The sequence below is a fragment of the Pinus tabuliformis genome, chromosome 2_2 (genome assembly GCF_031772625.1).
Source record: "Pinus tabuliformis cultivar Carrire ecotype Pingquan chromosome 2_2, CPIR1, whole genome shotgun sequence".
Lineage (NCBI taxonomy): Eukaryota > Viridiplantae > Streptophyta > Pinopsida > Pinales > Pinaceae > Pinus > Pinus tabuliformis.
Genome location: NC_142300.1, coordinates 890,143,073 through 890,170,298, shown reverse-complemented (window position 1 = coordinate 890,170,298; position 27,226 = coordinate 890,143,073). Strand labels below are relative to the sequence as shown.

General features: G+C 40.4%; 1 protein-coding gene and 2 pseudogenes across 2 annotated transcripts; 1 reads left to right on the top strand and 2 right to left on the bottom strand.

Annotated features, from left to right (window-relative positions):
* Window positions 1-2,170: 2,170 nt before the first annotated feature.
* Window positions 2,171-4,591, top strand: LOC149195886 (subtilisin-like protease SBT1.7 pseudogene; annotated as a pseudogene).
* Window positions 4,592-6,241: 1,650 nt separating this feature from the next.
* Window positions 6,242-7,806, bottom strand: LOC149195885 (fructokinase-like 1, chloroplastic). Its single transcript, XM_089408903.1, is given in 4 exon segments — window positions 6,242-6,429; window positions 6,551-7,073; window positions 7,331-7,623; window positions 7,626-7,806. Coding segments are annotated over 4 exon segments (1,185 nt in total).
* Window positions 7,807-8,400: 594 nt separating this feature from the next.
* LOC149195884 (fructokinase-like 1, chloroplastic pseudogene) lies at window positions 8,401-9,474 on the bottom strand (annotated as a pseudogene). Its single transcript, XR_016255130.1, has 2 exons — window positions 8,998-9,474; window positions 8,401-8,721 (listed from the first exon to the last, which is right to left on the bottom strand). The product of XR_016255130.1 is annotated as a fructokinase-like 1, chloroplastic pseudogene (transcript).
* Between the last annotated feature and the right edge of the window lie 17,752 nt (window positions 9,475-27,226).

The window sequence follows — 27,226 nt, the reverse complement described above, 5'->3', positions numbered from 1 at the left end:
AGAAGAGCTGGACTACTCTTCCTTCATAGTCACCTAGGTTCTCTTGCCACAGACTCTAGCAAACACAACCCGAGCCATTTCCACGAACTCACAATGCGCAATGAAAAGGTAGGTATGACGAATTACTTGTACATGTGGTGGCCCTAGCCCAAAATATTTTCGCTTCCAGGTGACCCTACTACCTCGCACACCTACCATGAGAGAAGCATGAAACGATAATTTCCATGACAAAATTCGATGAACTTTCTCTAGTCTTTTCTCATGCACCCCATCCTTGCCTTCCAACCCAAACAGAGGCTCAACTTCCACAACCCAGAGCCAATTATCATAGTATTCAGAAGAAGAATTTAAGAGACCAACAAGACTTACACCATAAGTGCAGTTGCCATACCCAGACTGTCGCAGACCCTTGTATCTAACCCCGCAAGGAATTCCATAGAGGCAGAGGGCATGAGAATTGGCAGGATAGATAGAGAAACAATTATGGTTCTAAGGCCAATAAGCATGCAGGAAGAAAAACTTCAACCCATCCCCAGGAAATACATTAAAACTAAGACCAGAGACATAGTTGCTGATAACCCATTCGTGAGCCCGAGGATTATCAAACCAATCTAGAAGAAGAAGGTCCCAAGGGCCGACCATAGAGGCACAAATCCCATATAACCCCATCCGAGAAAGAATAATTTCGAACCGAACAAACACAGAGACCATGCCGGTCAACAGGACATACTGCATCAAGGATACAAGCACCGACAACTTCCTAAAACCCCTCTTTCTCACAATGTCAGACAAGTTGACCCTATGCAAACCCAATTCCCATAACCAGATAAGTTGATGCATGGAGGAGGGAGAGAAGAAATAGGTCACATACCAGTTTACCCTCACCAGGAGTAGATTAGCCCACTGCCTCACCTGGAGCCGTGTCATTTCTCTGCACTCGGCGTCACCCTTCCACACTTCTTTCCCTTGGACAAAAAACCTACCACCAATTCTCGCAGAGCGCTTGACACAATGCTAGACCCAAGACACAAAGTTGTTGCCACATCCTGCGAGAGTATTAACCTCTTGCATGCATGGAGCCATCGTACCTATCGCCTCGAGCATGTGGAGGGTGGTGGGTTTGAACCCCAAGGCCCTTTGCATTTAATTGCCTTGATGGAAGTGTTGTCAAACTTTGTTGAAGAACAAAGTTTTTTTCCCATTTCCGATCCCCTAGAAGACATGTTGGTGGATGAGGTCTCTGTTCTGGAACGCCATGTTCCATATTGTTGATCCTTTGGGAGGGTCCCGATATCTGAGGATATCTTTAGTCTGAGTTGACCAGTCATATTTATGGGTCCAGATTTGTTTCCAAAGATCGAGTTCTCCTCTTATCCAGTGCCACAAAAGTTTAGCTCCCATTATTTGATTCAGAATATAAGGGTCATGGAGACCCAATCCTCCTTCCATCTTAAGCCAAATTTCTTTATTTGTAAGATAATTATAATTAGGTTTAGATTAATTTTTTAGTTATTGTAATTTTTTTAAATAATAAAATAAGAAATTTTAACCCATAATTACCTAAACCATTTCAAAATTTTAATTGTTTTAAATTTTTATTTTTAATTATAATTAAGTTACATAACTTTCAATTACAACCATTTTTAAAATATTAAAAAAAAACTAAATAAATATATCTCCTCTCTCTGCAAAAAAGAAGAAGAAGAAAGTATTGAATCTTTATAAATATTGAAATAAATAAATAATTCCAAATTTTGGATTTGGAAATGTTTCCCCTCGTTACAGAGGTAGTCTACCAGAGAAGTGAACATTGCATTTGAAATGACATCATCAGGATGATGAAGTGGTTGCGTAGATGTCTTTCATGGAGTTGTTTGTTTGGGTCCCTTAATAATTTCTTTCCTTTCCTTTTTCTAAGAGTAAGTGTATGTCAAATCAAGAACCAGGAAATCTCTGTTTGAAGCCACAAATTTGTTTAATAGGCAAGGCAGAGCAGGACCCAGGTTTTATCGTCACGTTTCAACAAATGATTTTGTGTATAAAGATTCGTCATTCTTCATGCCTGCCAACGCACGTCTTTCTCTTTCCGTGGAGCCGAGTACCATCTCCACTTATTTCTCCGCTCCGGTCACTACCATATCCAGATTTGATCACGGATATTCAAGAACGCATAAAAAATAATGGAAGACACGGGAAGGATCCTGGTCTTCGTAGCCTTCATCATCGCAACAACGAGCAGCGTTAATGCAATTTATCCCAGAGAAGCCGCCGGAGAGGTCCAGACCTACATAGTTCACATGAACCCAACGAAGGTTCAAATACCCGATTCTATGAATCCTGCAACCTGGTATGCATCGTTCATTCGTGATGCAGTTGTAAAATCCGGACAATTAAATGACGAAGAATTGGTAGAATCGAGTATACTGTACACATACAATACTGTTCTCACTGGATTCGCAGCGAAATTGAGCGGCAATCAGGTGGCCGCAATCAAAGCCATGGAGAGCTGCATGGGCGTTTATCCAGACAAACTTCTGAAGCTCCACACAACGTATACTCCCCATTTCCTGGGCTTGAAAAGAGGGCAAGGCCTCTGGTCTGAGTCCACGGGCTACGCTACGAAAGTAATAGTAGGCGTTCTCGACACCGGAGTGTGGCCTGAGCACCCCAGCTTTGCGGATCATAAAACCCAGTCGCCGGTGCCCTCCAAGTGGAAGGGGCATTGCGAGGCTGGTAAAGCATTCAACGCTTCCAACTGCAACAAGAAACTCATCGGGGCGCGCTTCTTCTACAAAGGGTACGAGTCCGACAACGGTCCTATAAATGAAACAGTGGAATATAAATCCCCTCGGGACTCGGATGGGCATGGGACCCACACTGCGTCCACAGCTGCAGGCAACGTAATACCGGGCGCCGACGTTCTGGGTTACGCTAAAGGCACGGCCACGGGCATGGCACCGGGAGCGCGAGTGGCGGTGTATAAGGTATGCTGGTCTAATGGTTGCTCCAACTCCGACATCATGGCGGCAATGGACACAGCCGTGTCGGATGGAGTGGACGTCTTATCTATATCCCTTGGAGGAGGCTCGCACGGCCTTCCGTTTTATGCAGACACCATAGCGGTAGGGGCATTCGGTGCGATGGCCAAGGGGGTTTTCGTTTCTTGCTCTGCGGGGAATAATGGGCCTATTTCCTCATCGTTGTCCAACGAGGCGCCGTGGATAATGACGGTGGGGGCAAGTTCCGTGGACCGAAGTTTTCCCGCGATTGTCGTGTTGGGAAACGGTCGCGCCTACCGTGGCGCATCTCTCTACAGAGGAAAGCCTCTCGGAACCAAACCCAATTTGGCACTCGTGTACGGAGATTTCTGTTCGGATGGCTCTCTGGAACCCGAGATGGTCCGACGGAAAATCGTGGTCTGCGAACGAGGAGTCACAGATAGAACCGAAAAGGGGCAAGTGGTGGCCATGGCCGGAGGAATTGGCATGATACTACTCACTCCCGACGGAGGCGGAGAAGAACTCGTAGCCGACGCGCACGTTTTGCCCGCTACGTATGTCGGTAACAAGGCCGCCAAGGCAATCAGAGATTACTTGAATTCAAACACAAGCCTTAGCCCATTGGGAACAATTGTTTTCTATGGCACCACTTACCACAGAGAAGAGGCGCCAATTTTGAGCTCCTTTTCGTCCCGTGGTCCGAATTCCGTAAGCCCAGACATTCTGAAGCCCGATGTAATCGCCCCGGGGCTCAACATTCTAGCAGCTTGGCCCCTCAACTTGAGCCCCTCAGGGCTGCCCTCTGATAAACGAAGAACAAAATTCAATCTCGACTCTGGCACTTCCATGTCCTGTCCCCATGTCAGTGGATTGGCTGCTCTGCTGAAAGCCGCGCATCCAGATTGGAGCCCGGCTGCTGTCAAGTCTGCTCTCATGACCACGGCTTATGTTACGAATAACAAGGGGAACCCTATAACGGACGCCTGGCTACGAGGCTCCCCTGCCACTCCTTTGGGCATGGGTGCGGGCCACGTAAATCCTGAGAAAGCACGAGAACCGGGGCTTGTCTACGATATCGGCACTGAAGATTACGTTAACTATCTTTGCAGCTTGAACTATTCGTCTTCCGAGATTGGTGTGCTGACAAAGACACGGGTTTCCTGTCCAAAACAAATTCCAAAGCCGGGCGACCTCAATTATCCTTCCTTTTCGGTGGTGTTTTATTCCTCTGGCAAAGCGTCTGCTACTTTCACAAGAAAGGTCACCAATGTGGGGCCTCATAATTCAACTTACTCTGTACAAGTTGTGGAGCCGTCGGGAGTGAAGGTGAGTGTGAAGCCCAAAACATTGGTGTTCACTAAGAAGAATCAAAGACATCTGTATACTGTAAGCTTTGGTGTTGAGAAGTCCTCTGCCTCTGGAGCTTATGGTTCGATCACTTGGTCGTCTGGCGTCTATACGGTTCGGAGCCCGGTCGCTGTTATATGGGTGGATCGATCATTAAGCTTCCGGGATGATGACGGCCTGGTCGCTTAGATATTTAGATATTGTTGTTTATCTACGTCACTCTCATGGCGACGTACCTGTAATAAATAGTGTGCATCATATGTAAAATATAACGTAATAAAATGCATTTATTAGACGATGAATATGGGTTATAACGGCATGAATATTAGACGATGCTAAAGGATGTAGCACATATCCACATTTGATATATCTTGGTAAACCTATATTACAACTACATTTACTTAAAAAATTTCAAGCCTCGTTCCCAATACACCTCAGAAAAATATGATATATAACTAACTAGCAATTGTCCCAAAAGGTACAAAGAGAGGCCGATAAGATTATTAAATTGGAATTGTTGAATTTTTCTAGAAGAGTTAATTGGTTTGGGGAAAACCTTGTTTTCTTGGACTGGATCATTGTGCAATTACTTTCCTTTAGATATTTTGTTTATATCTATATTACAAGGAACACATTGAATGTCTTATTTCATTTCTGCGATCCTTACTTATATCCTTTCTGTGCTTTTTCTTGATCAATTTGATGAAATATTCCATTATCCTTTGGTTAAAGTCCTCACCTCCATATTAGTGTATATCCTAGTAAGTTCAAAGCTTGAAAGCCAACCAAAAAAGTCAATGATAACCACTGTCCACATATTCAAATTCGTAATGTAAAACTACCAGACAGAGTTCAGACATATAACCTCCAAGATGGGTATCACCATTTGTAGCCAAAACCTCAAAAACTCTGTTGTCAATAGTCAAAACGCTGACATCAAACATGCCACCGCCAAGATCAAAAACAACAATATTTTTCTCTCCACCCTTCTTGTCCAAGCCATAAGCTATTGCTGCAGCTGTGGGTTTGTTGATAATACGAGCTACATTCAAACCAGCAATAACACCAACATCCTTCGTTGCTTAGTGCTGTGCATCAGTAAAATAAGTTGCCCAAGCCCAGAATAACAGTCACAATGCAGTCAACAATTGGTTACCCACAAATTTGACTTGGTATGTCTGGGTGAGTCAACTTGGCAGACCCAGCTGGGTCTGACTGGGACAGGCCATGCCCTCAGACCCAACAGTTACAAAATCACTAGAAAAACAAGCACAAATTTGACTCACTGAGTCTGAACAAGTCGACTTGGCAAACCCAGCACCTCAGACCCAACCAGGTCTAGTAACAGATTTGCTTTTCTCCAGTGTTTTAACAAACTCAATACAATGCATTTTCAATAAGATAACTACAGAGACTCCATTAATGCTATTGCCTACACATTGAAACCTGATGTTACAAAAAGTGAAATAATTATGAATGACTAAAACATCGTGCACAAATCTAGTAGACTTGCTGAGATCTAAGAAAAGGAATGTACCTCGAAGAACATTATAATTACAGATGACTGATAGTAGCAGATTCTTATGTGTTCCGTAACTCATTGTTTAATTTATGACTAAAGCAATAACATGGAAACAAAATATACAAACTTATCATATCAACCATCTTAAAATGAAAAAGGGTACAGAGGGAATTGACAGGAATTGTGAGAACCCATAAATTTGTCTCTTAAAATATGTGCCACAGCTGGATATCGAATCCTCAAAAGCAATGCCCATGAGAAGAACCTGAAAGGCAAAGTTCATGATGTAGTGCCCAGCGAGACAAAAGGTACCTTAATACAATAATACATTACCTTGCAGCATCAATGGAGCTATGCTAAACCTCTAAATAGCCTACCACAAGGAAGGTACATATACTTGCTCCTTTAGATTCCATGTTGCGCTTTCAGCTGGGAATCCCCAGACAACACCGATTGTCCCTTGTGCGATAATCCCAGCACAAATAGCAAATCTTAATTGCTTCTCCAATAGCACTTGATCATCATATAGCTCCGGTTGTGAAGTCAACTTTCTGATAATGCCTGCAAGACATACACAGTTACTAACAATGTTGAACTCTGCATCGACATATCATCCTTCTATTAGAAGTATAAGAACTCTTCAGATAGATCCTTGAGCAACGTGACTGCATTTAATGACTACCTGCTATAATAGCATCACCCGAACCAGTCCTATCACACGTGAATGGCGTGACCAAAAAATCTTCTGTTCCTATTACTACACCCTCAAATGTAGGTGTGTAGTAGTGTATGCGGAAGGTGCCATTAGTGACAAACAAAATCTTCATGTTATCGTGCCATAACGGCGCAATTTCCTCTCTTGTGTAATGATAACACCTCCGTCGTCGTTGCCTTTTTCTTTCTCCGACTGACTGTTCATAGGAATGTGCATAGTATTGAGGCCTGTAATTCCTCTTTCGCTCAAAATAATCCTCATCAATAAAAAATTCCAATTCTTGCATGGTTACCTCAATGACATTTGCCTCATTCCATGCACTCTGGATAAGTTTCCTTGTCTCATCTCGAGACCTCCAAAGTGGCAAAGGGAGGTTTACATAAAAAAATATAACTCCCCCAAATTCTTTTGACATTTTGATTGCAGCAAGAAGAGTGGCATGCATGGATTCTTCAAGAAGAACCATGGAATTGAAATGAAACATCCTGGCATGCGTGAAAAGTTTAAATATTTAGTCACAGATAAAGAGCATTTAACTCCAGCCTGTGGTTATCAGCACATAGTGATTACAAAGCAATCTGCTTCTGTAAGATGATCGAAAAATTGGACCAAACCAAAAAAATATAAAAAATGGGAAAGGTCAAATATATAAAAGGGGAAACTAATCAAGCACATGAGATAAGGAAAATGTTGCAAAAAAAGAAGAAGTTAGAATTATACATTTTGTGTGGATGACTATAAGAATACCTCTTTCAATATGTCGATGTTAATATCAGAAATGTGAAAACCATCTTCTGCACATGGTTTGACACATTCCATTCCTAATTTTCCTTCCCGACGAGTTACCTTCATGTAGGAAACTGCTGTGGATGCATAAGGATCAAATTTAACACCATGAGTTTGGACATATTTTTTGTTCATTATGAGAACCATTTGATAACCAGTGGGATCATCACCTACTTTACCCATAAATGCTACTCTACCTCCCAACCTTACAAGTGCAATAGCAACATTGGATGGTGGTCCTCCCGGTGCCCTGCAAATTCTGGAGGACTCCATTGCAAGACGTTCCATGTAGAATACTTATCTTCATCCATTTGTCTGTCTGATACCCTAACAGTAGGAATAAACTCATTCTGTGCCAAGCCAAAACAACATACCAAAGGAGGCCAATCATATTCAAAGTTATGATCATCCTCCTCACCATCTGCTTCCAACTCCATACTTTTTTCTTCTTTATTTTCAGCGATTTTCTTTCTCCTACTCTTCTTAGGCACATCGCTCCCACTAATGTCTGCTAAAGTTGTTTTCTCTTCACTTTTTCTTCTCCTCACAATCCTCTTGATAACAGGGGATGTCTTCTTTGAGCTTGAAACAACATTACCTACTATTCCGAAAGAATCAGGTCAAGGGTAACAAAGGCAGGTAGCGATTCATTGTAGCATCCCATAAGCCCTCGACAATGACTACAACAAAAGAAAAAAAAACCTACAATGCGCTCATGGAGAAAAACATAATACTTGAAACGACTAGTCGTACTCCTACTTTCCTCACAAGTAAAGGAAACATTTATGCAAGAAAACAACTACCTTTCTTTCTACGCTTTTGAATATCTGTGAGTGGTGTATTTGAAGTGGCTTCTTCTTTTGGGGATGTTGCTCTGACAATGCTCAGTTTATGTAACTTTGCAGTCCTAGAGAGAACCAAATGAGGAACAAACAACATAGAACATTTTGGATTGGTCCTGCGCCTACAAAAATTGGGTGTCAGATAAGGGTTGAATGCAATGCCCTAGCTTATGAAATATTATTAGATGTCTATATTTTTGTATAAGCTATGTATCCATGTGAAACAGAAAACATTCGTAGTCCTGTTTTAGTTTGTGGAAACAGAGTAACAAAACACACACCAATAAAAAATTCCAATTCTTGCATGGTTACCTCAATGACATTTGCCTCATTCCATGCACTCTGGATAAGTTTCCTTGTCTCATCTCGAGACCTCCAAAGTGGCAAAGGGAGGTTTACATCAAAAAATATAAGTCCCCCAAATTCTTTTGACATTTTGATTGCAGCAAGAAGAGTGGCATGCATGGATTGTTCAAGAAGAACCATGGAATTGAAATGAAACATCTTGGCCTGCGTGAAAAGTTCAAATATTTAGTCACAGATAAAGAGCATTTAACTCCAGCCTGTGGTTATCAGCACATAGTGAGTTATCAACACATAGTGATTACAAAGCAGTCTACTTCTGTAGGATGATCGAAAAATTGGACCAAAACAAAAAAAATATAAAAAATGGGAAAGGTCAAATATATAAAAGGGGAAACTAATCAAGCACATGAGATAAGGAAAATGTTGCGAAAAAAGAAGAAGTTAGAAGTATACATTTTGTGTGGATGACTATAAGAATACCTCTTTCAGTATGTCGATGTTAATATCAGAAATGTGAAAACCATCTTCTACACATGGTTTGACACATTCCATTCCTAATTTTCCTTCCTGACGGGTTACCTTCATGTAGGAAACTGCTATGGATGCATAAGGATCAAATTTAACACCACGAGTTTGGACATGTTCCTTGTTCATTGTGAGAACCATTTGATAACCAGTGGGATCATCACCTACTTTACCCATAAATGCTACTCTACCTCCCAACCTTACAAGTGCAATAGCAACATTGGATGGTGGTCCTCCCGGTGCCCTGACAAATTCTGGAGGACTCCATTGCAAGCCGTTCCATGTAGAATACTTATCTTCATCCATTTGTCTGTCTGATACCCTAACAGTAGGAATAAACTCATTCTGCGCCAAGCCAAAACAGCATAAAAAAGGAGGCCAATCATATTCAAAGTTATGATCATACTCCTCACCATCTGCTTCCAACTCCATATTTTTTTCTTCTTTATTTTCAGCGGTTTTCTTTCTCCTACTCTTCTTAGGCACATCGTTCCCACTAACGTCTGCTAAAGTTGTTTTTTCTTCACTTTTTTTTCTCCTCGCAATCCTCTTGATAACATGGGATGTCTTCTTTGATACTATTCCGAAAGAATCAGGTCAAGGGTAACAAAGGCAGGTAGCGATTCATTGTAGCATCCCACAAGCCCTCGACAATGACTACAACAAAAGAAAAAAAAACCTACAATGCGCTCATGGAGAAAAACAGAATACTTGAAACGACTAGTCGTACTCCTACTTTCTTCACAAGTAAAGGAAACATTTATGCAAGAAAACATCTACCTTTCTTTCTACGCTTTTGAGGAGCCTCTTGAACATCTGTGAGTGGTGTATTTGAAGTGGCTTCTTCTTTTGGGGATGTTGCTCTGACAATGCACAGTTTATGTAACTTTGCAGTCCTAGAGAGAACCAAATGAGGAACAAACACCATAGAACATTTTGGATTGGTTCTGCGCCTAAAAAAATTGGGTGTCAGATAAGGGTTGAATGCAATGCCCTAGCTTATGAAATATTATTAGATGTCTATATTTTTGTATAAGCTATGTATCTATGTGAAATAGAAAACATTCATTTGTGAGGGAATCAAGGAAAGCGGTAATTTGTGAGCTTGTTAATCTGCAAGAAATGGTAGATGTCATATTAGCTGGAAAATCGATAAGAGGGGGAGGTTCGACGGGTGCAGAATCTGTGGTGGAGGATATGCATGGTGATGGGTTTGATTTAAATTCTACGCAATCCTATCGACTGGCGTTCCATGGAATCTCTGTCACGATTCTCACAACGCGTTCTCATTCCCCTCCCCTGCAACATTTCTTACAGTGAGCAAAAACAGAGTCCCTGGACATTCGGCCTCTGTACATCCCCCTCCCATCAGATCAAAAGGAACTACAAGAAGATATTCCCCGGAAATCCGTCCCTCTTCTCGTCTACTCGTTTCGATTATTAGCAGAGCCAATCAAGCAGTGGATCCAACAGCAGAAGCCACGCCCTGTGTGCATCATTAGCGACTTCTACCTCGGCTGGACTCAGCGGTTTTCCACACATCCAGTGCATTTCGTGCCTGCGTAGATAATTCCCTATGGACGCACACCAAGACAGCGAGGTCCCCCATTCAGGGCGGGAAATTTGTGGTCAGATTGGTGAAGGCGGCCCTGCAGAGCAGGGGAATAAGTGGTTTGCAGGAGGAGTTAATGGATCCATTGTTAAGAAAATTTGCTGATACCAATCCGCTACCGAGGTTTGAGAGGCTCTTGGGCATGGCACTGAGCTGCGTTGAGGAATTAGGTTCTGAGCGACCATCGATGAGGGAAGTAGTGAAGGAGCTGGAATCGATTGTGGAAATGGGATCAGGTTTCTCTGCAGACTCCATGCCACCACGGAGATATGAGTATGACTTTGTTAACGCTGGACGATCTCCACCTTCTCAAGATACGGAAGCTAGCGATTCCAGTGGAAATGTGCGAGGAAAGTGGAAGAAGCATTGCGCGCCATCATGCATGATTGAGCAAGCAAATATAAGTGGGGTGAGGTTATCGCTTTTCGCTGGACCCAAATTTCACGCCACGGGTCAACCTGAATGCCCGACTTTCCTTTGCAAATTGTGTTTTGCTGGACCCAAATTTCACGCCACGTGTCAACCTGAGAATAAAAAAGACGACGAAAGTCTGTTTCAAAGGAAAGCCTATCGGCTTAAATATAAACCCTAAATCCCTATAATTTCAATAAACTCTAAATTCTTCATCATCAATAAATAAAATTTCCCTTAATTTTAAATATGGTATTAAAATAAAATTATATAAAATTTATAATATTATATTTAAAATATAATTAAATTTAAAATTAATATTCATATTCATATTTTTTTTGTAAATTTAAAATTAAAAACTAATTTTTTATTAAATTATATTATAATTATTAATCAATATGATTATAATTTTCATAATATAATTATAAACTTTATACTGAATTAAACTGCAGCTCTACATAAAATACGTGAACAATGTTTCATATCCATGAACAAATCATGATAATATAAACATTTGATTTAGATAATTTAATTATCTAAAAAATTAAAATTAACAATAAATGGGAAATATCATTCAAATTTGTCTAAAATTTTAATCAAACAATTATTATCAGATTTAAATGAACTTAGTACTTACATGGTATATCCGGATAGTTATTGGTAGACATCAACATGACTCACACTGCCTTATTCAGAGAACTATGCCACTGAGTATGATAGTCTTTGTTTTCCTTCATTATTTTTTACCAAAAAATATATATTGTGTTACTAAAAGTTGTTATAATTTTTTTATTCAATTTACTGGTTATTGTTGTGACATGGCAGCCACTGCAATACAAAGGTTTAAAGATAATATTTGAGATAATTTTTGGCTAAATTATTTTAACTTGAGAAAAAAATAAACTTGCGTGTTGTCTTTAAGTGATTAAAGTTTAAAGACAATATTTGAGATAATTTTTGGCTAAATTATTTTAACTTAAGAAAATAATAAACTTGTGTGTTGTCTTTAAGTGATTGTCTCAAATTATTATCTTAGAAAATTGTTTCTATAAAGACAATATAGAACAAAAGCATTAATGTCTCTTAGGAGGCAATTTCGTTTTTGCCTCTCCAAAAACTATAGTTTGGATCCTAGCTATTGTCTCTCTTGAGACAATAAAAAAATATATTTAAAGACAAATACAATATCATTTTTGTATGTTTAGAGACAATATAAAACAATGAATCCAAAAAAATATCCCACCATTGAAATAAATTAATATAAATACTATTTATTAAAAAATAAACTACAATATCATTGATTAATTGATGTAATTGCACACTGGAAACAAACCACCAACCTCCTCCTGCTTATAAGGTGGGGGCTCTTCCATTGAGCTAGCACCCTTTAAAGAATTATGCAAGCTATGGAATCTTTGAATATAAAGTGGGACGATGAATCATTTTTTAGCAATAGGAAATATAAAAACAAGGGCAAAATGAAATAAGAATCTTATCTTTTCTGAGAAAATCCATTGACAAACAAAGGACTAAAAATATCCATTAAGAAACAATAAGGCATTGTTTTGAATATGAAGAACATTCAACTATTCTGATTGTTGACTTGGGAGATTGACATTCAAAGTGGTTTGCTTAGTTTTAGTGATTCAAAATCACTTTTCCATGATAGTATATGTGCCTAGGACCCTAAATTACAAGCTAATGTGGGCCTAATATAATGCCTAATTTTCATACTCTTTGCAGTTGGATTTCAATTCGCTATCACTCTAGAGTAGTCAAATACCTAGGTTAACATGGGCATGCAATGTGTGGCAATGAATCCATGAAATGGGAGGTTGCTGGAATATGGATGTAACTATGGATTCCGACTTTGACACAATGAATGACAGAGAGCTACAAGAGATCAGAAGAGTCCTTAGAAGTCATATGGAGCAATTCCAATGCAACAAATCATATCTATGCTCTGTCACCTAAAAAGTTCATGAGAAAGACAACCAAGTCAATTCTCAAATTGGAGTGATTAAGAATACCCTTCGGGAAGAAAAACAAAATATTGTTGTCCTTGAAGCATAATGCAATATACTTAAGAATATGGTAATAAAATCGACCAAGGGAGATCAATAAAAAACATCTAGTCAAAGATTGTCATTTAACTCAAAGATGAAATTGTGCACCAACTTGCTGAAGATATTAAGATCATAAAGCAGTACTCTGCCTCTCCAAAAGACATCCAGGAAGAATCTACCAGTTGTCATGTTTTTTTCTAAGTAGAATACTTTTCAATGTTCTTAGAATATTTGGTCTACATTATGAAACATTTAACGTAAAGAAATTCTGGGGATTTTTCATACAAATAAGGCTTTAGTTTGCCAAACCAAAACCCAACTTTTGATGTAATCTTTCTATAGGCATTTTGTATATTTAAATTAAAATATTTTTCCTAGTTATGGTTTGAAAAAAGAATGTCTCAAGCAATTTTGAATGCAACAATGCATAAAATTGTCTAGTTAAAACTAATATAGGTAAACAAAATGGTGTAAGATCAAATGCTTCAAATATATCCCAAAGAAAAATAATGTATATAGGAACTGTTTAGCAAACAACATCCATGTTTAGCACACTAGTAAATATTTTATGAAGAATAGACAAACCTAAAAAGATAAAAGAGCACGATCCATAAATTTTTTCACAGATGGATAGGCATCATCAGAAAGGGGACTTGCAATACACTCTAGTTCTTTTTGTTCATGTCGAGCAGTCACTCTATCATGACCATTGTAATAATTAAAAGTTGCCTCAAATGTGGGTCTTTCTCAATTGTTTCCTCTAAATACTCGTGATAAAAGTTTCCAGAAGGTGGAAGTGAGTAGAAAACACAAATGGAAATTAGCAGAAAAAAATTAATCAAACCCTGAATATAAACAAAGATAGAAGGAAAAACATATAATTGAAACAATTCAGTCAGACAAGGGGATTCAATATATAAAGTAGTGTTACACCAAGTTTTCTCTATGTGGGGATACTGGAGTGTGTACCCAAGTGTGAAGACCCCTAGAAAAAATAAGAAAGGGCAAAGGTACAACACATAAAGGACCTTGTCCCAAATATATAAAAATAAAAATACACTAAATAACTAACAACTAAACATTCAAGCTTTAAACTAAGCCTTCTCAATTGAACAATGAAGACAATGAAAGCAATAGCATGACAAATCATAACATAACATTTTATGAATCACATTTCATTTACACATTTTCTTATTTCATATCCAATGAATTATTGTATTTCTAATTCATAATTTCTCATGTCATACAAATGAGTTATAACTAAAAAGAATAAATCAAGATGAAATAAAATGACATAAAAAATAATTATTAATAATTCTAAATTGTTTTATTAATTTACTAAAGTAAGAAATATGAAAATCACAAATTTCAAATGCTTGGTCTTCTACTTGCATCATCTATGTGCTTGAAACCTACCCCAACATCGTTCATGCCAACATATGTGGTCTAAAGTCATCGAAGTCCTCTAAAAAACCACAGGGAATGTCTCTCCAACACCACAAGGATTCCCCTTCAGCTCCATAAATGTCAAATCCAAGGAAAACACTCAAAAAAATAATGCAAATTTTCAGTTCCAAATGAATGCCCGATAGCTAAGGAATGCTCAACATTGGGAAAAAAGAAGAAACAAAGGGTAAAACCATAGAAGTGAGTCAAAGTAGAGAATACGTGGAGATATTAGGGCTTGTAGAAATGATTTGAATAGCTATTCTAATTATATGACATGGGATGTTATTAGGGTTGGTTTTTTGGTTTCCTTTCCTTAGGCATGACCCACATATAGAGGATGTGTGGACATCCCTCATCCTACAGGGTATGTCTACATGTCAAGAACACATGGATTACAAACATAGAGGTACCACATTGCATCCCCTAATGAATCTAGTACAACTTGGACACACATGGGATGTGACCCACATCCCCAGTATAACGTCCCTGTCAAGAAACTAAACCTTAGGTGTTTATACGTGTACCCATGTAAAATTGATACAAAGTAAAAACAATCCATTATAGAAATGCTTGTAACACTAACATTTCTACAAAGTTAGTTACCTTACAATGTAAATAAAATTGAAAATTTTCAACTATGATATAATTTTAAAGTGGACAGCCAAATTGGACAAATACTACTTTAGGTATTATGTCATCATGTTGTAGCGGTTACAACAATCCTCCAAAATTTTGACTTAGCTTCATTTTGGAGCCTCCCTACCAACCATCCTTAGCAGCATGTCTTGCATTGTCCAGGTACATGTGCTTCCAGTTGAGTTTATGTGGCTTATCAGCTTGTGTTTGCTAGCTTGTTTGCCTTTCACCTGCAAGCTAGCATCCCGTGACTTCGTCATTCAATTGGCTCTTATGCTCACTTGCAGAATTGCATAGAAATGGAGGGAAACCAACCTTGCTCTCCAGAATTACACACAGCATCAAGGTAGCTTACTGCTCTCCAAAAATGCAAAGAGCAAGGAGACTGCCTTCCCTCTTAAAATTGTGTAGAGCAGCCCATCACTAGGCTTGCTCTCAAAATTTGCACAGATCTGGCTGAAAACCTTGGCTTCAGTCCAGAAATTGCGCAGAGCCTGATGGGTAGCCATAGCCACTTAGCCCAGAAACTGCGCAGAATTCACTCCAAGGCTTGTAGTCCGTTGCATGTGCTCCCAAGTCGACTGGTTCCCTCCAGGACTAAGAAATATTTCTTTGCATGCATGGGTTGGTTTTTCCCGAAAAAACAAAAAGAAAAAAAAAGCAAAAGGCATCCCTAGATTTTAGGGATCATTTTTTAGCAGCTGGAGGTTACATGCAAAATCCGTTTTAGAAACCTCCCGCCAAGTGTCAATTTTTCCTAGATTTGTGGCATGCGCATCATAAGCCTTGATCTTATCCAAACTATTTATTCGATGCTTCAGAGCTCATTCTTCAATTCGATCTTGGAGCTCTGGCATCCCCCATTGCATCTAGGAGAATTCGACACACTCAACTCATCTTTTTCTGGGTAAGTTCGCCTTTCATGTCTTTTGTTGCTTTTCTATCACTTTTTGTATTTCGATTTGTGTGAGTGTTGTTTGCTTGGTTTTATTGAACACTTGATTTCTTTTTAATGCATGTTAGCCTATAGAAGCATTGTTTCAAGTTTTTCATTACATCTCCTTGTTTTCATATGCATGACACTATTTTTACACTGACGGTCGTCGTTGCGGAAACTCACTTCACACACTTACTTGTTTTCCCATTTAGTGAATCATTAACTCACTAATTGCATGCATGTTCATTCACTCATGTCTACACTTAGCTTCGCACACGCATTCAGTCTTTATTGTTTTCAGTCGCCCGTCGGTGGGTCTGGGCTGCCTTGGCTCAAACCCTACCTTACCCGACTTGCACTGCACATTTCGGGGATGGAAGGCCTTGCCTTCCTCCTAGGAATTGCATAGAGATTGCCTCACACTGGCCTCCCAGGCTTTCTCTACACAATTCTGAGAGGCAGTGCCTCCGTTGGCCCCCAGAATTGCACAATGTAGTTTTATTGGGTTGTAGTCAAGCTGACTGAAATTGTGCATTGCGCAGTTTCAATCCTCAGCAGACCAAGATGGATTGTGATATGTGCAATTTTAGTAGTCAGTCAGCCCACTGATAGTCCGAACTGTGTTTTTCACATTTCAGGTAGTTAGTCTTCCAACCTCCAAGTAAAAATTGCGCAAATCTTCCAATCAGTCACTCAGGTTTGTTGCATGTCAGTCCTTAAGTTGCTTTTGGTTTTCAACTGACAGTTTGCTTTCCATGAGTGTTGTTTTGTCTCAAGCTATCACATGTGTTCATCCATCTCTCAGTTGTACAGGTGCAATGGTTGCCAAGAGAGTAGGGTTAAAGGAAACCATTGAGAGTGCAACTGAGATGTGGTCGAGCAAGTTTCTATGAGCTTGCCCATCTATGAAGACACTAATTTGTTCATAGACAAGGAAATCAAGATGAAATGGCAGGAAATCAACGACATCTTTGGAGGCACCTTTGAGGAAAATCTGGAGGATCGGAGATTCTATGTCAACATACACAGGTCTTGCTTGTACCGGATTTCATGTAGGTATCCCGCATTTCCATGTGCGAACATGATCCACTGGATTATCTCTCATAATAATCCAGAGACAATGGTGCTGACCAGTGTCAGACGAACTGAACTTGTTACCTTCATAGAACATGACTTTCAAGAGATGTATCACTTGCCGCATCTGGTGGTCATAATGGATGCACCCTTAACAAGGCCCAGCAACAGTGCAAACTCAAGAGACATCTTGAAGAGCTGGGTGAAAGATCCATCTAAGTTCAAGACAACACCCAACCAAGTGTACAAGACAAGGATATTGTAGAAGGCTTATCAGCTCTTGGTCATCTTCGCATGCCTCTTATATGGCCAGGAGAGTAGAGAGACCTTCCTGCATAGTTGTGTGATTGTATTGGATTAGTTAGTGAATGAAGGAAGACCTTTCAATTGGTCCGACATGTTGGCTCTCCAGCTAAAGGGACAAGTAGCAGAAGCTCGACATCCGCCCAAGGGTCAGCAAGAAAATTTTTTCATGTCGCTTACATACTTGATGCAATCTGTGCCCGTCAACAGTTCCCAGGCTTGGCTTGGGCATGGACACCTTCATAAACCTCTATGCACACCTATTGCAGGTTTTTCTCCAAATGCAGCTTCCGTGGAGTTATATACAACTATCAGACCTCTTCGTCACCCTGTTGTACAGGATGATCTTTGTGCATGATCCACCTTGCATGTCACAGGCAGCGATGGAGGCATTGCTTGACATAGAAGATTTGTATGCCTCACCCCTTGGCACCTTAGTTCGGGTGTACAACGCAGAGAAGGCTCCACATGTTTTACCAAAGTTTTCCATGGATAACATGATCATGCAAGAGGTTTCATACCACATCTTGACAGGGTTGTCAGCGAGACTTCATAGGAAGAAGAAGGAACCTTGGACCGCTCTTCCTTTGCGGATCGGGTTGTATGAGATCCATAATCTCAAGCATGTTGAGGTTGAGACAGAGGAATTCAAGAGATTCACCTTCAACACCAGAAGTTTCAATATGTATGACCCGCATTGCTTAGTGAAGGAACATTATGCGAGAGTGTATCATCCGTGGATCCACGGGGCATGTCAATGGCCAGAGGAAGACCCATGGAAATACTGCTATAACTTCTCAAGGCTCAATGAACCGGTCAGGATGGATGTAGAGTGGTTAGCAGTGTAGAAGGAAGCAGCATCTCAGAGAGTAGCATCATTAGTAGCAGTAGAGGGCAGCAGACCTGCGCTTGACAAAGGCAAGAGGAAGGTTGCTGACAGCGCAAAGGTGGAGAAAAGATGCAAGTTCAAAGAATATCCACTTCTGTTAAGAGTAGATTTGGATATTGAGGCAAAGAGGCAACAATGCAACAAAAGGATCGTACGAAGACAGACGGAGAAGCATAAGATGGAGGAAGTAGAAAAGGAGTTGCAGGAGTTGAAGCAACAACTCACGGAAGAACAAGAGCTGCGTAGAAGAGAAAAGGAAGCACAACAGGAATAGGAACAACAGGAGGTGAAAAATGTACACATTAATGAAATTGTGCCCATACAGGTTATTGATTCATCTGAGCAGCTGGCACATAGCAGACAGGGTGAGCAGTCACAAGAATAGGACTTTGCTTAAGAGATTGAACAAATTTTGGTTCAGCTAGAGTTAGATCAGGACATTGACCTCATGCTTCAGAACCAAGAGGTCACTCCACTGGCTTCACTAGATCCGGGAGCAGAGCAAGTCCCAAGTGATCAAGGAGGCACTAAAATCCTTGAGGACAATCCAGGAGCGGATGTGCACAACATATCTTTGGACGAGTCACAACACAGAGTTGTGCAATCATGTAGATTGCCTACTTTGGATGTCCATGTATCTCCTACATAGTTTGAAGAATGATTCATTATGTTTGATGTGCACAGACATCCAGCTACATTGCCTGATGTTATCAAGGCATATGTCGGAGCCACCAGCTCGAATGTTGGATTCTTGATAGCTAAGAATTAGCGCATGGTTAAGGAACTACAAGCGATCAAGCAGGGAGAAGAGAAAGTTACAACATCATCTAAAGCAGAGTTGAAGAAAGTGATACTTCATGAAGTATCGTCTCTCGAGACAGTCATGCGGAAGTTGTACTTCAGATTCATCACCGTGTATAACTCAGTTGTCCATCTTAACGGTTGGCAGCAGTGCTATGCTAGGAGAGCATGCATCTTGTCAAACATACACATTGTTATCAATCACATGGAGATATGTAAAATGAGGTACAAGTGAGCCCCATTGTACTTGCCAAAGATGATGAAGCCAAAGGCAGTGGAGTTCAAGGCACACATCCGGAGTCAGATCCAGAACTATGAGGAACTCCCGCAACTCATCACCATCTTATAGGCTTCACATGCACAAGTGTTCATGAGCATGGATGTCATTATGAGCACACATGCAATCCCATCCATTTCACACTCACCGAGGCAAAGAAAAAGAACCAAGACCGATTGGAGATGGACATGTACTTTGATCTGTTGATACGCGTAGCCACTAGTGCAGACACTATGCACCAGTATGTTACTGGTTTGGCTGCACTCAAGACCATGATGTGCATGCTATCTGACGATTTGGACAGAGGTGCCAAATCAGTGTACCTGGATGCAACGGAGGCAAGAGTTTTCTTTCAGAAGGATGTCACCACAGAGTACGCGAACACCATAATAGACTGCCAAGCTTGGCATTAGTTCGCCATCGTTGATGATTGATAGGATGTCGAAGAGTTAGTCTTCCCACAACTATCCGAGTCTTATTGATGTCTTGCATGGCTTACTCAAGCCCATTTTTATCTCACATGGGTACATGTGCATATTGTATTGTAAACATGTTGTAAAAGTGAAAGACCAAGTGTCAATAGTAGAATGTAATAGTCATGTGTAAGTTGAAGTGTCATGAGGGTAGTTGAAGAGTCACAAAGGGGAATTTCAAGGGTCACCCCACCCTTTGCTATTTATAGAACCTCATAACTCATTGTACAGGCTTTTGGGAGCTAAGATTTTGATAGGTATAACTTAGAGAAATCTTGGAGTGTATTGTAACGAGCCTTGGCTTCTCCACAGTGCAGAGCTAGTACATCTCTTTAGAGGAGCAGGTGACAATGAATGTAATGTTCCGCTATCAAGGCTAGTGGTTGTCATGGTTGTATGTATGATTAGATCTTTCACTCTTTTAATATAACAGAGCAAACACGTTTCATGCATATGTTGTTGTTGTAGTTCGATTATCCTGGTTACTCTAATGATGTATGTAGCTATAATTTACACATGTGTGTATGGACTATTCCGTATATGTTTGTATGAATCTTATCTAAGTGTGTCGTTGGTCTAATCCATCACTTTGGATCATCGGCTATCATGCTTTCCATCTCATGATGTCTTTCTGCTCATGTGTTCACTTTCAAGATGCGTGTTATCATAGGTTTCTAAGGGGTGCACTCTTCTCCCCTTTTGTGTGTTAGAGCCTTTCATGCACCTTCCTTGAATTGTTGCAAGGTCATACCCTTGCTTCCGACAAGTACATATTACTTACCTCTGTAAGCAACCATAGTCAAGGCGATACCATACTACACACTGCTGGAACTCCTACTCCAAATGGTCTGAGGTCTAGTTGGGACTTCTTACTGGGGAGATCTCCTGACATGTTGGCGGGTCCAACATCATCAACATTTTTGGCACTAGAAGGAGGGCCAAATGACAAGTTGAGTCCTTACATCCTTATTTGAATCTTCACACATCTATCATGGATATTTTTGTAGTTAACCCTCCACGATGTTTGTCCAATGCACATTCTTTTGAAGTTACGAGGGAGTTCTTTGATCACTTGTCGAAACTCACGTATGATGGTGAAGGCAAAGTGGCCTGGCCTGAGCACTTACATAATTTCCTTGCATTCTTGGAGAATGAAGAAGATTTTGATGAAGTAGAGGTCGCTATGCTGCTTGCATACACACTTTGTGAATTCCTGGAACATTGGTGCTGCAACCTGCCTCCCAATTGCGTGCACTCATTTAAGCAGTTAAATGATCTAATCGAATTTGTTTTTCACCATTTTGATCCTGAAGCTCTTGACAAAAAACAATGGAAGGCCCCACATGAATAGCCTATGGATTTTTTGAAGTGCTTCTGTCTACTCATGTTTGAAGCTCTGGAAAGTCAGATGAAATTCCAATATCTTATGGACAGATTTGAATATTGTTGTCTTAAATCAATCTGTCCCAAAGTGAAGAAAAAGTTCAAACCTTGCTCAACATACTTCAATGATGGAGCTACCCAATCACAAGCAGACACAATTTCTATCACAAGTGACTGTCATCCTTCCCCTCATCAAATAGCTTCACCCCTGCAGAGTGATGTGGGAGAGCATGCACACACATTTATTCAGATGGTACATGCTTCCACCCTCACTACTCTTAATTTCTGCACAGATTTGGTTGGGAAGCCCATGGGTTGTCATATGCATTTGTTACCTCAACCTCTGTCTTCGAATTTTTCCGATCCTTCGGATTGCATTGTCTTGTGTTCTTCTATTTCAGACTCTACACTTGTTGTGAATGAGGATCGAGCCATTGACGGAGTTGATGTTACACAACCAACCTGCGCTGTCATTTATGATGAGTATGCCTGGGAATCTAAGCATCAACCCATGGTGAAGGATGACCTCCTTCTATCCATGCCCTCTCCTCTTTTCCTTGACATCTTTGGTGATTTCGTTATCTCTTATTTTCCTTGTGTAAATCCATCCACGGATGCATCTACTTCTGATCATCTGCAAAATACACCCGATGTCAGTCCATCATTTGACAACAGAGAGGAAAAATTTTTCATTGAAAATCCACTTGATATTTCATCTACTTTTTCCGTAAACACAGAGGGTGAACATTCTTGCTTCTCATCTACCCCTCTGTTTGTTCATCAAACCATGAGGATGCCGATGAACTCATTCATTTTGTTGATCGTAGTTGTCGTGATCTATTTATTCCTATATTTGATCACAATGTTGATTCAATCATTGTTGATCTTTCAAAGCCACCTGTTTATGATGATCTATCTGTCGATGAAGTCGAAGCCCTATAGGCTATCGAGGCACTTCAGCCCAAGATGATGGTTATGTCAGGCCCTCATTTTCCTGAGGTTAGTTTTACTTCTGATCATGAAATTTTTGAAACACACAAGGCTCTTCATCACTCATCTATATGCATTGAATATCAATCCAACACACAGATTTCGCTTCCTCCACCTGAATCACATGATCCTATCGCTCATGCATTGGAGGAATCTTACACAGCAAGCACACTTGCAAGACGTAAGTTATCTCTCTTTCTCATGTTTTATTGCTTGTCATAGTCAAGAGAGTGCATATGCTTAACATTTGCATGCAGTGTGTCACAACACCATGGTAAGTCCATAGAGTGATTTTTATGTGCTTTCACTTTTTCTTTTCTGTGTACGTGTTTAAACTCATAGTGTGTTGGTCTTCATTGTTATATCTTTCATGTTTGATGGTTTGCTTGAATGTCCTGTTTGAAAACCATGCCTTCACCAACATGGGTCAACCAATGTGCCGGTGGCTGCATTGGAAATATCACTTCACATGAGTAGACCCATGCACCATTAGTGTAGGAGTAGGAGTAGTGTTTTCTTTTGTCTTGTTTGCTTGCATGCATGTTTGATTTCTTGCTTTGTTGTTTGTTTGTTTGCTTGCATGATTTTCTTACTTGCTTTACTTTCGCATTTGCTACTCCTCTTTTATTTATTGTTTTGTTTGCTTGTTTACATCCGTAGGTTAGTTTTGCATGAAACCATGTGCAACTCTTAAGACAAGCAGGGTAATGTACAAGAGGACTTGTACAACTATCAACGTTTGGTTATCCATTGTCCTCTCTCTTTATTTAGAACTTGTTGTCTTCAGTCAATGATACACCAATGGAAAATGTGTTTTGTTTGAAGTGAATCTCGGTGAAAACACAACACTTGTGCTTGAACAAGTACCACCTACTCTAGTCGGTTGTTTTTGGGTTAACCATTTTCAACTCAGTCAAGTAAAGTAAGGTGAGGGGGAAAACCTTAAAAAGTATGTCATAGGTATATATAACATACTTCTCTAAAGGAACAGCCTATTTTTCTCTCAATAAGTTGTGATCCCTCTTCCACCTCTGAAATTAATAAGTACCTATGCACAGTTCTTTGAAAATGAAAAAATGAAACAATGAAAATTTTGAAAAAAAAAGAATAAGGCAAAAGAAGATAAAGGCTTCCCGTGCCAAGAGGTGATGCAAGTAACTCCGTCAGGGTACTGACCAGGCTCGATGGAAGTGGAATGATGCTTGTATTCCTACGTGACTTCGTCAGGGTATTGTCTAGGCCTTCTGGTAGCGGAGAAACACTGGAGATGAAACTTAAACTCTGAGAGTCATATTAATTGTGCACCAATATACCACTCATCCCCAATCGAAACAACTAAGTTGAATTGGCTTGGAATGTGTGTTGACTGATCAAGAACATGACAGGTGCTACATCTTTCAATCAAGCTAGTGTGGAAACCACGATGATCAAAGAAGCGAAAAATACTTCTAGAGGAGTTAGACTTGCTTTTCACGAAACAAGGTCCATTCAGAGAGCTGGAGTTATACCAGTCTGTCACCAATGTTGTAGCGGCTACAATAATCCTCCAAAATTTTTCCTTATATTCATTTTGGAGCCTCCCTACCAACCATCCTTAGCAACATGTCTTGCACTGTCTAGGTACATGTGCTTCCAGTTGAGTTTCTATGGCTTATCAGTTTGTCTTTGCTAGCTTTCTTTCCTTTCACTTGCAAGCTGACATCTCGTGACTTGGTCATCAACTGGCTCTTATGCTCACTTGCAGAATTGTGCAGAACTGGAGGGAAACTAGCCTTTCTCTCTAGAATTGCGCAGAGAATCAAGGCATCCTGATGCTCTCCAGAAATGCGTAGAGAAAGAAGACACCCTTCCCTCTAAAATGTGCATAGAGTAGCCCATCACTGAGATTGCTCTCAAAATTTGTGCAGATATGGCTGATAGCCTTGGCTTCAGTCCAGAAATTGCCTAGAGCCTGAGGAGCATCCAGAGCCACTCAACCCAGAAACTGCGTAGAAGTCATTCCAGGGCTTGCAGTCTGTTGCATGTGCTCCCAAGTTAACTGGTTCCCTCCAAGACTGAGCAATCCTGATTTGCATGCATAGGCTTCTTTTTCCTGAAAAATAAAAAAGAAAAAAAATCAAAAGGCATCCCTTGATTTTAGGTATCCAATTTTAGTAGTTGGAGGTTACATGCAAAAGTTATTTTAGAAAGCTCCCGTCAAGTTTCACTTTTTCCTAAATTTGTGGCATGCGCGTCATAAGCCTCGATCTTATCAAAACTAATTATTCAACACTTATATCTTATTCTTCACTTCGATCTTGGAGCTCTGGCATCCCCCATCGCATCTAGGAGCATTCGTCACACTCAACTCAACTTTTTCTGGGTAAGTCCACTTTTCATGTCTTTTGTTGCTTTTTTTTTTTTTGATTTATGCGAGTGTTGTTTTCTTGGTTTCATTGAACGCTTGTTGTTGTTTTAATGCTTGTTAGCCTGTAGAAGCATTGTTTCAAGTTTTTCATTGCATTTCCTCGCTGTCGTATACATGGCACTGTTTCTGCACTTACGATCATCGTTGTGACGACTCTCTTCACACACTTACTTGTTTTCTCGTTTACTGAATCTTGCACTCATTAATTGCATGCATGTTCATTCACTCATGTTTGCACTCAACTTCACACATGCATTTAGTATTTACTATTTTCAGTCTCCCGTCGGTAGGTCTAGGCTTCCTTGGCCCGAACTCTACCTTGCCCAGCTTGCACTACGCATTTTTGGGATGGAAGGCCTTGCCTTCCTCCCAAGAATTGTGTAGATCTTGCCTCACATGGGACTCCCAGGTTTTCTCTGCAATTCTGAGAGGCAATTCCTCTGTTGGCCCTCGGAATTGTGCAATGCAGTTTTACTGGGTTGCATTCAATCTGACTGAAACTGTGCATTACGTAGTTTCAGTCCTCAGTAGGCCAAGTTGTACTGTGCTCTGTGTAGTTTCAGCAGTCAGTCAGCCCACTAAAAATCTAGACAATGTTCTGCGCATTTCTGGTAGTCAGTCTCCCAACCTCTCGATAAAAATTGTGCAAATCTTCCAGTCAGTCACCTAGGTGTGTTGCATGTCAGTCCTCAAGTTGCTTTTGGTTTTCAACTGACAGTTTGCTTGCCATGAGTGTTTTTCTGTCTCTAGGTATCACATGTGTTCATTCATCTCTTAGTAGTACAGGTACAATGGCTACCAAGAGAGTAGGGACAATGGACACGGTTGAGAGTGTAACTGGAGAGTGGTCGAGAAAGTTCCTATGATCTTGCCCATCTATGAAGACACTAAATTGTTCATAGACAAGTAAATCAAGATGAAATGGAAATAAATCAATGACATCTTTGTAGGCACCATTGAGGAGAATCTGGAGGATCACAGAGTCTATGTACACATACAGAAGTCTGGCTTGTACCAGATTACATGTAGGTATCCCACGTTTCCATGCATGGACATGATCCACTGGATTGTCTTGCATGTTGATCCAGAGACAATGGTGTTGATTAGTGTTAGTGGAACTAAACTTGCTACCTTCAAGGCACAAGACTTTCAGGATATGTATCACTTGCTGAAGCTGGTGGTCACAATGGATGCACCCTTCACTAGGCCCAACAACAGTGCAAACTCAAGAGACATCTTGAAGAGTTGGGTGAAAGATCCATCTAAGTTTAGGACAACACCCAACCAAGTGTACAAGAAAAGGATACTGTGGAAGGATTATCAACTCTTGGTCATCTTTGCATGCCTCTTATATGGCCAGGAGAGTACAAAGACCTTCCCGCAGAGTTGTGTGATTACATTGGATCAGTTGGCGAAGGAAGGAAGACATTTCAATTGGTCTGACATGTTGGATCTCCAACTGAAGCAACAAGTAGAAGAAGCCTGACATTCACCCAAGGGTCAGCAAGCAAATATTTTCATGTCCGCTTACATACTTGATGAAATCTATGCCCGACAGCAATTCCCAGGCTTCGGTTGGGCATGGACACCTTCAAAAACCTCTTTGCACACCTATTGTAGGTAGTTCTCTAAATGCAGCTTCCATGGAGTTATAATACAACTATCAAACCACTTCGTCACCCTGGTGTATAAAATGATCTTTGAGCAAGATTTGCCTTGCATGTCGCAGGTAGCGATGGAGGCATTGATTGACATAGAAGATTGGTATGCCTCACCCCTTGTCACCTTCATCCGGGTGTACAACATGGAGAAGGCTCTGCATGTTTTACCGAAGTTTTCCATGGATAAGTTGGTCATGTAAGAGGTTACATACCACATCTCGACAAGGTTGTCAACGAGACTGCATAGGAAGAAGAAGGCACCTTGGCTAGCCCTTCCTTTGTGGATCGGGTTGTATGAGATCCATAATCTCAAGCATGCCGAGGCCGAGACAGAGGAATTCAAGAGATTCACCTTCGGCACCAGAAGTTTCAATCCATATGACCCGCATTGCTTAGTGAAGGAACACTGTGCAAGCATGTATCATCTGTGGATCCACTGGGCATGTCATTGGCATGAGGAAGGCCCATGGAGATACTGCTATAACTTCTCAAGGCTCAATCAACCAGTTAGGATGGATCTAGAGTGGTTAGCAGTGCAGAAGGAAACAACATCTTAGAAAGCAACATCATCAGCAGTAGCAGAGGGTAGCAGGCCTAGGCTTGAAAAAGTCAAGAGGAAGGTTTATGATAGCGCAGAGGTGGAGCAAAGATGCAAGTTCAAAGCATATCCACTTGTGTTAAGAGAAGCTTTGGAGATTCAGGAAAAGAGGCGACAATGCGACATAAAGATCGCACAAAGATTGAGGGAGAAGAAGAAGTTGTAGGAAGAAGAAAAGGAGTTTTAGGATTAAAGCAAAAACTCAGGGAAGAATAAG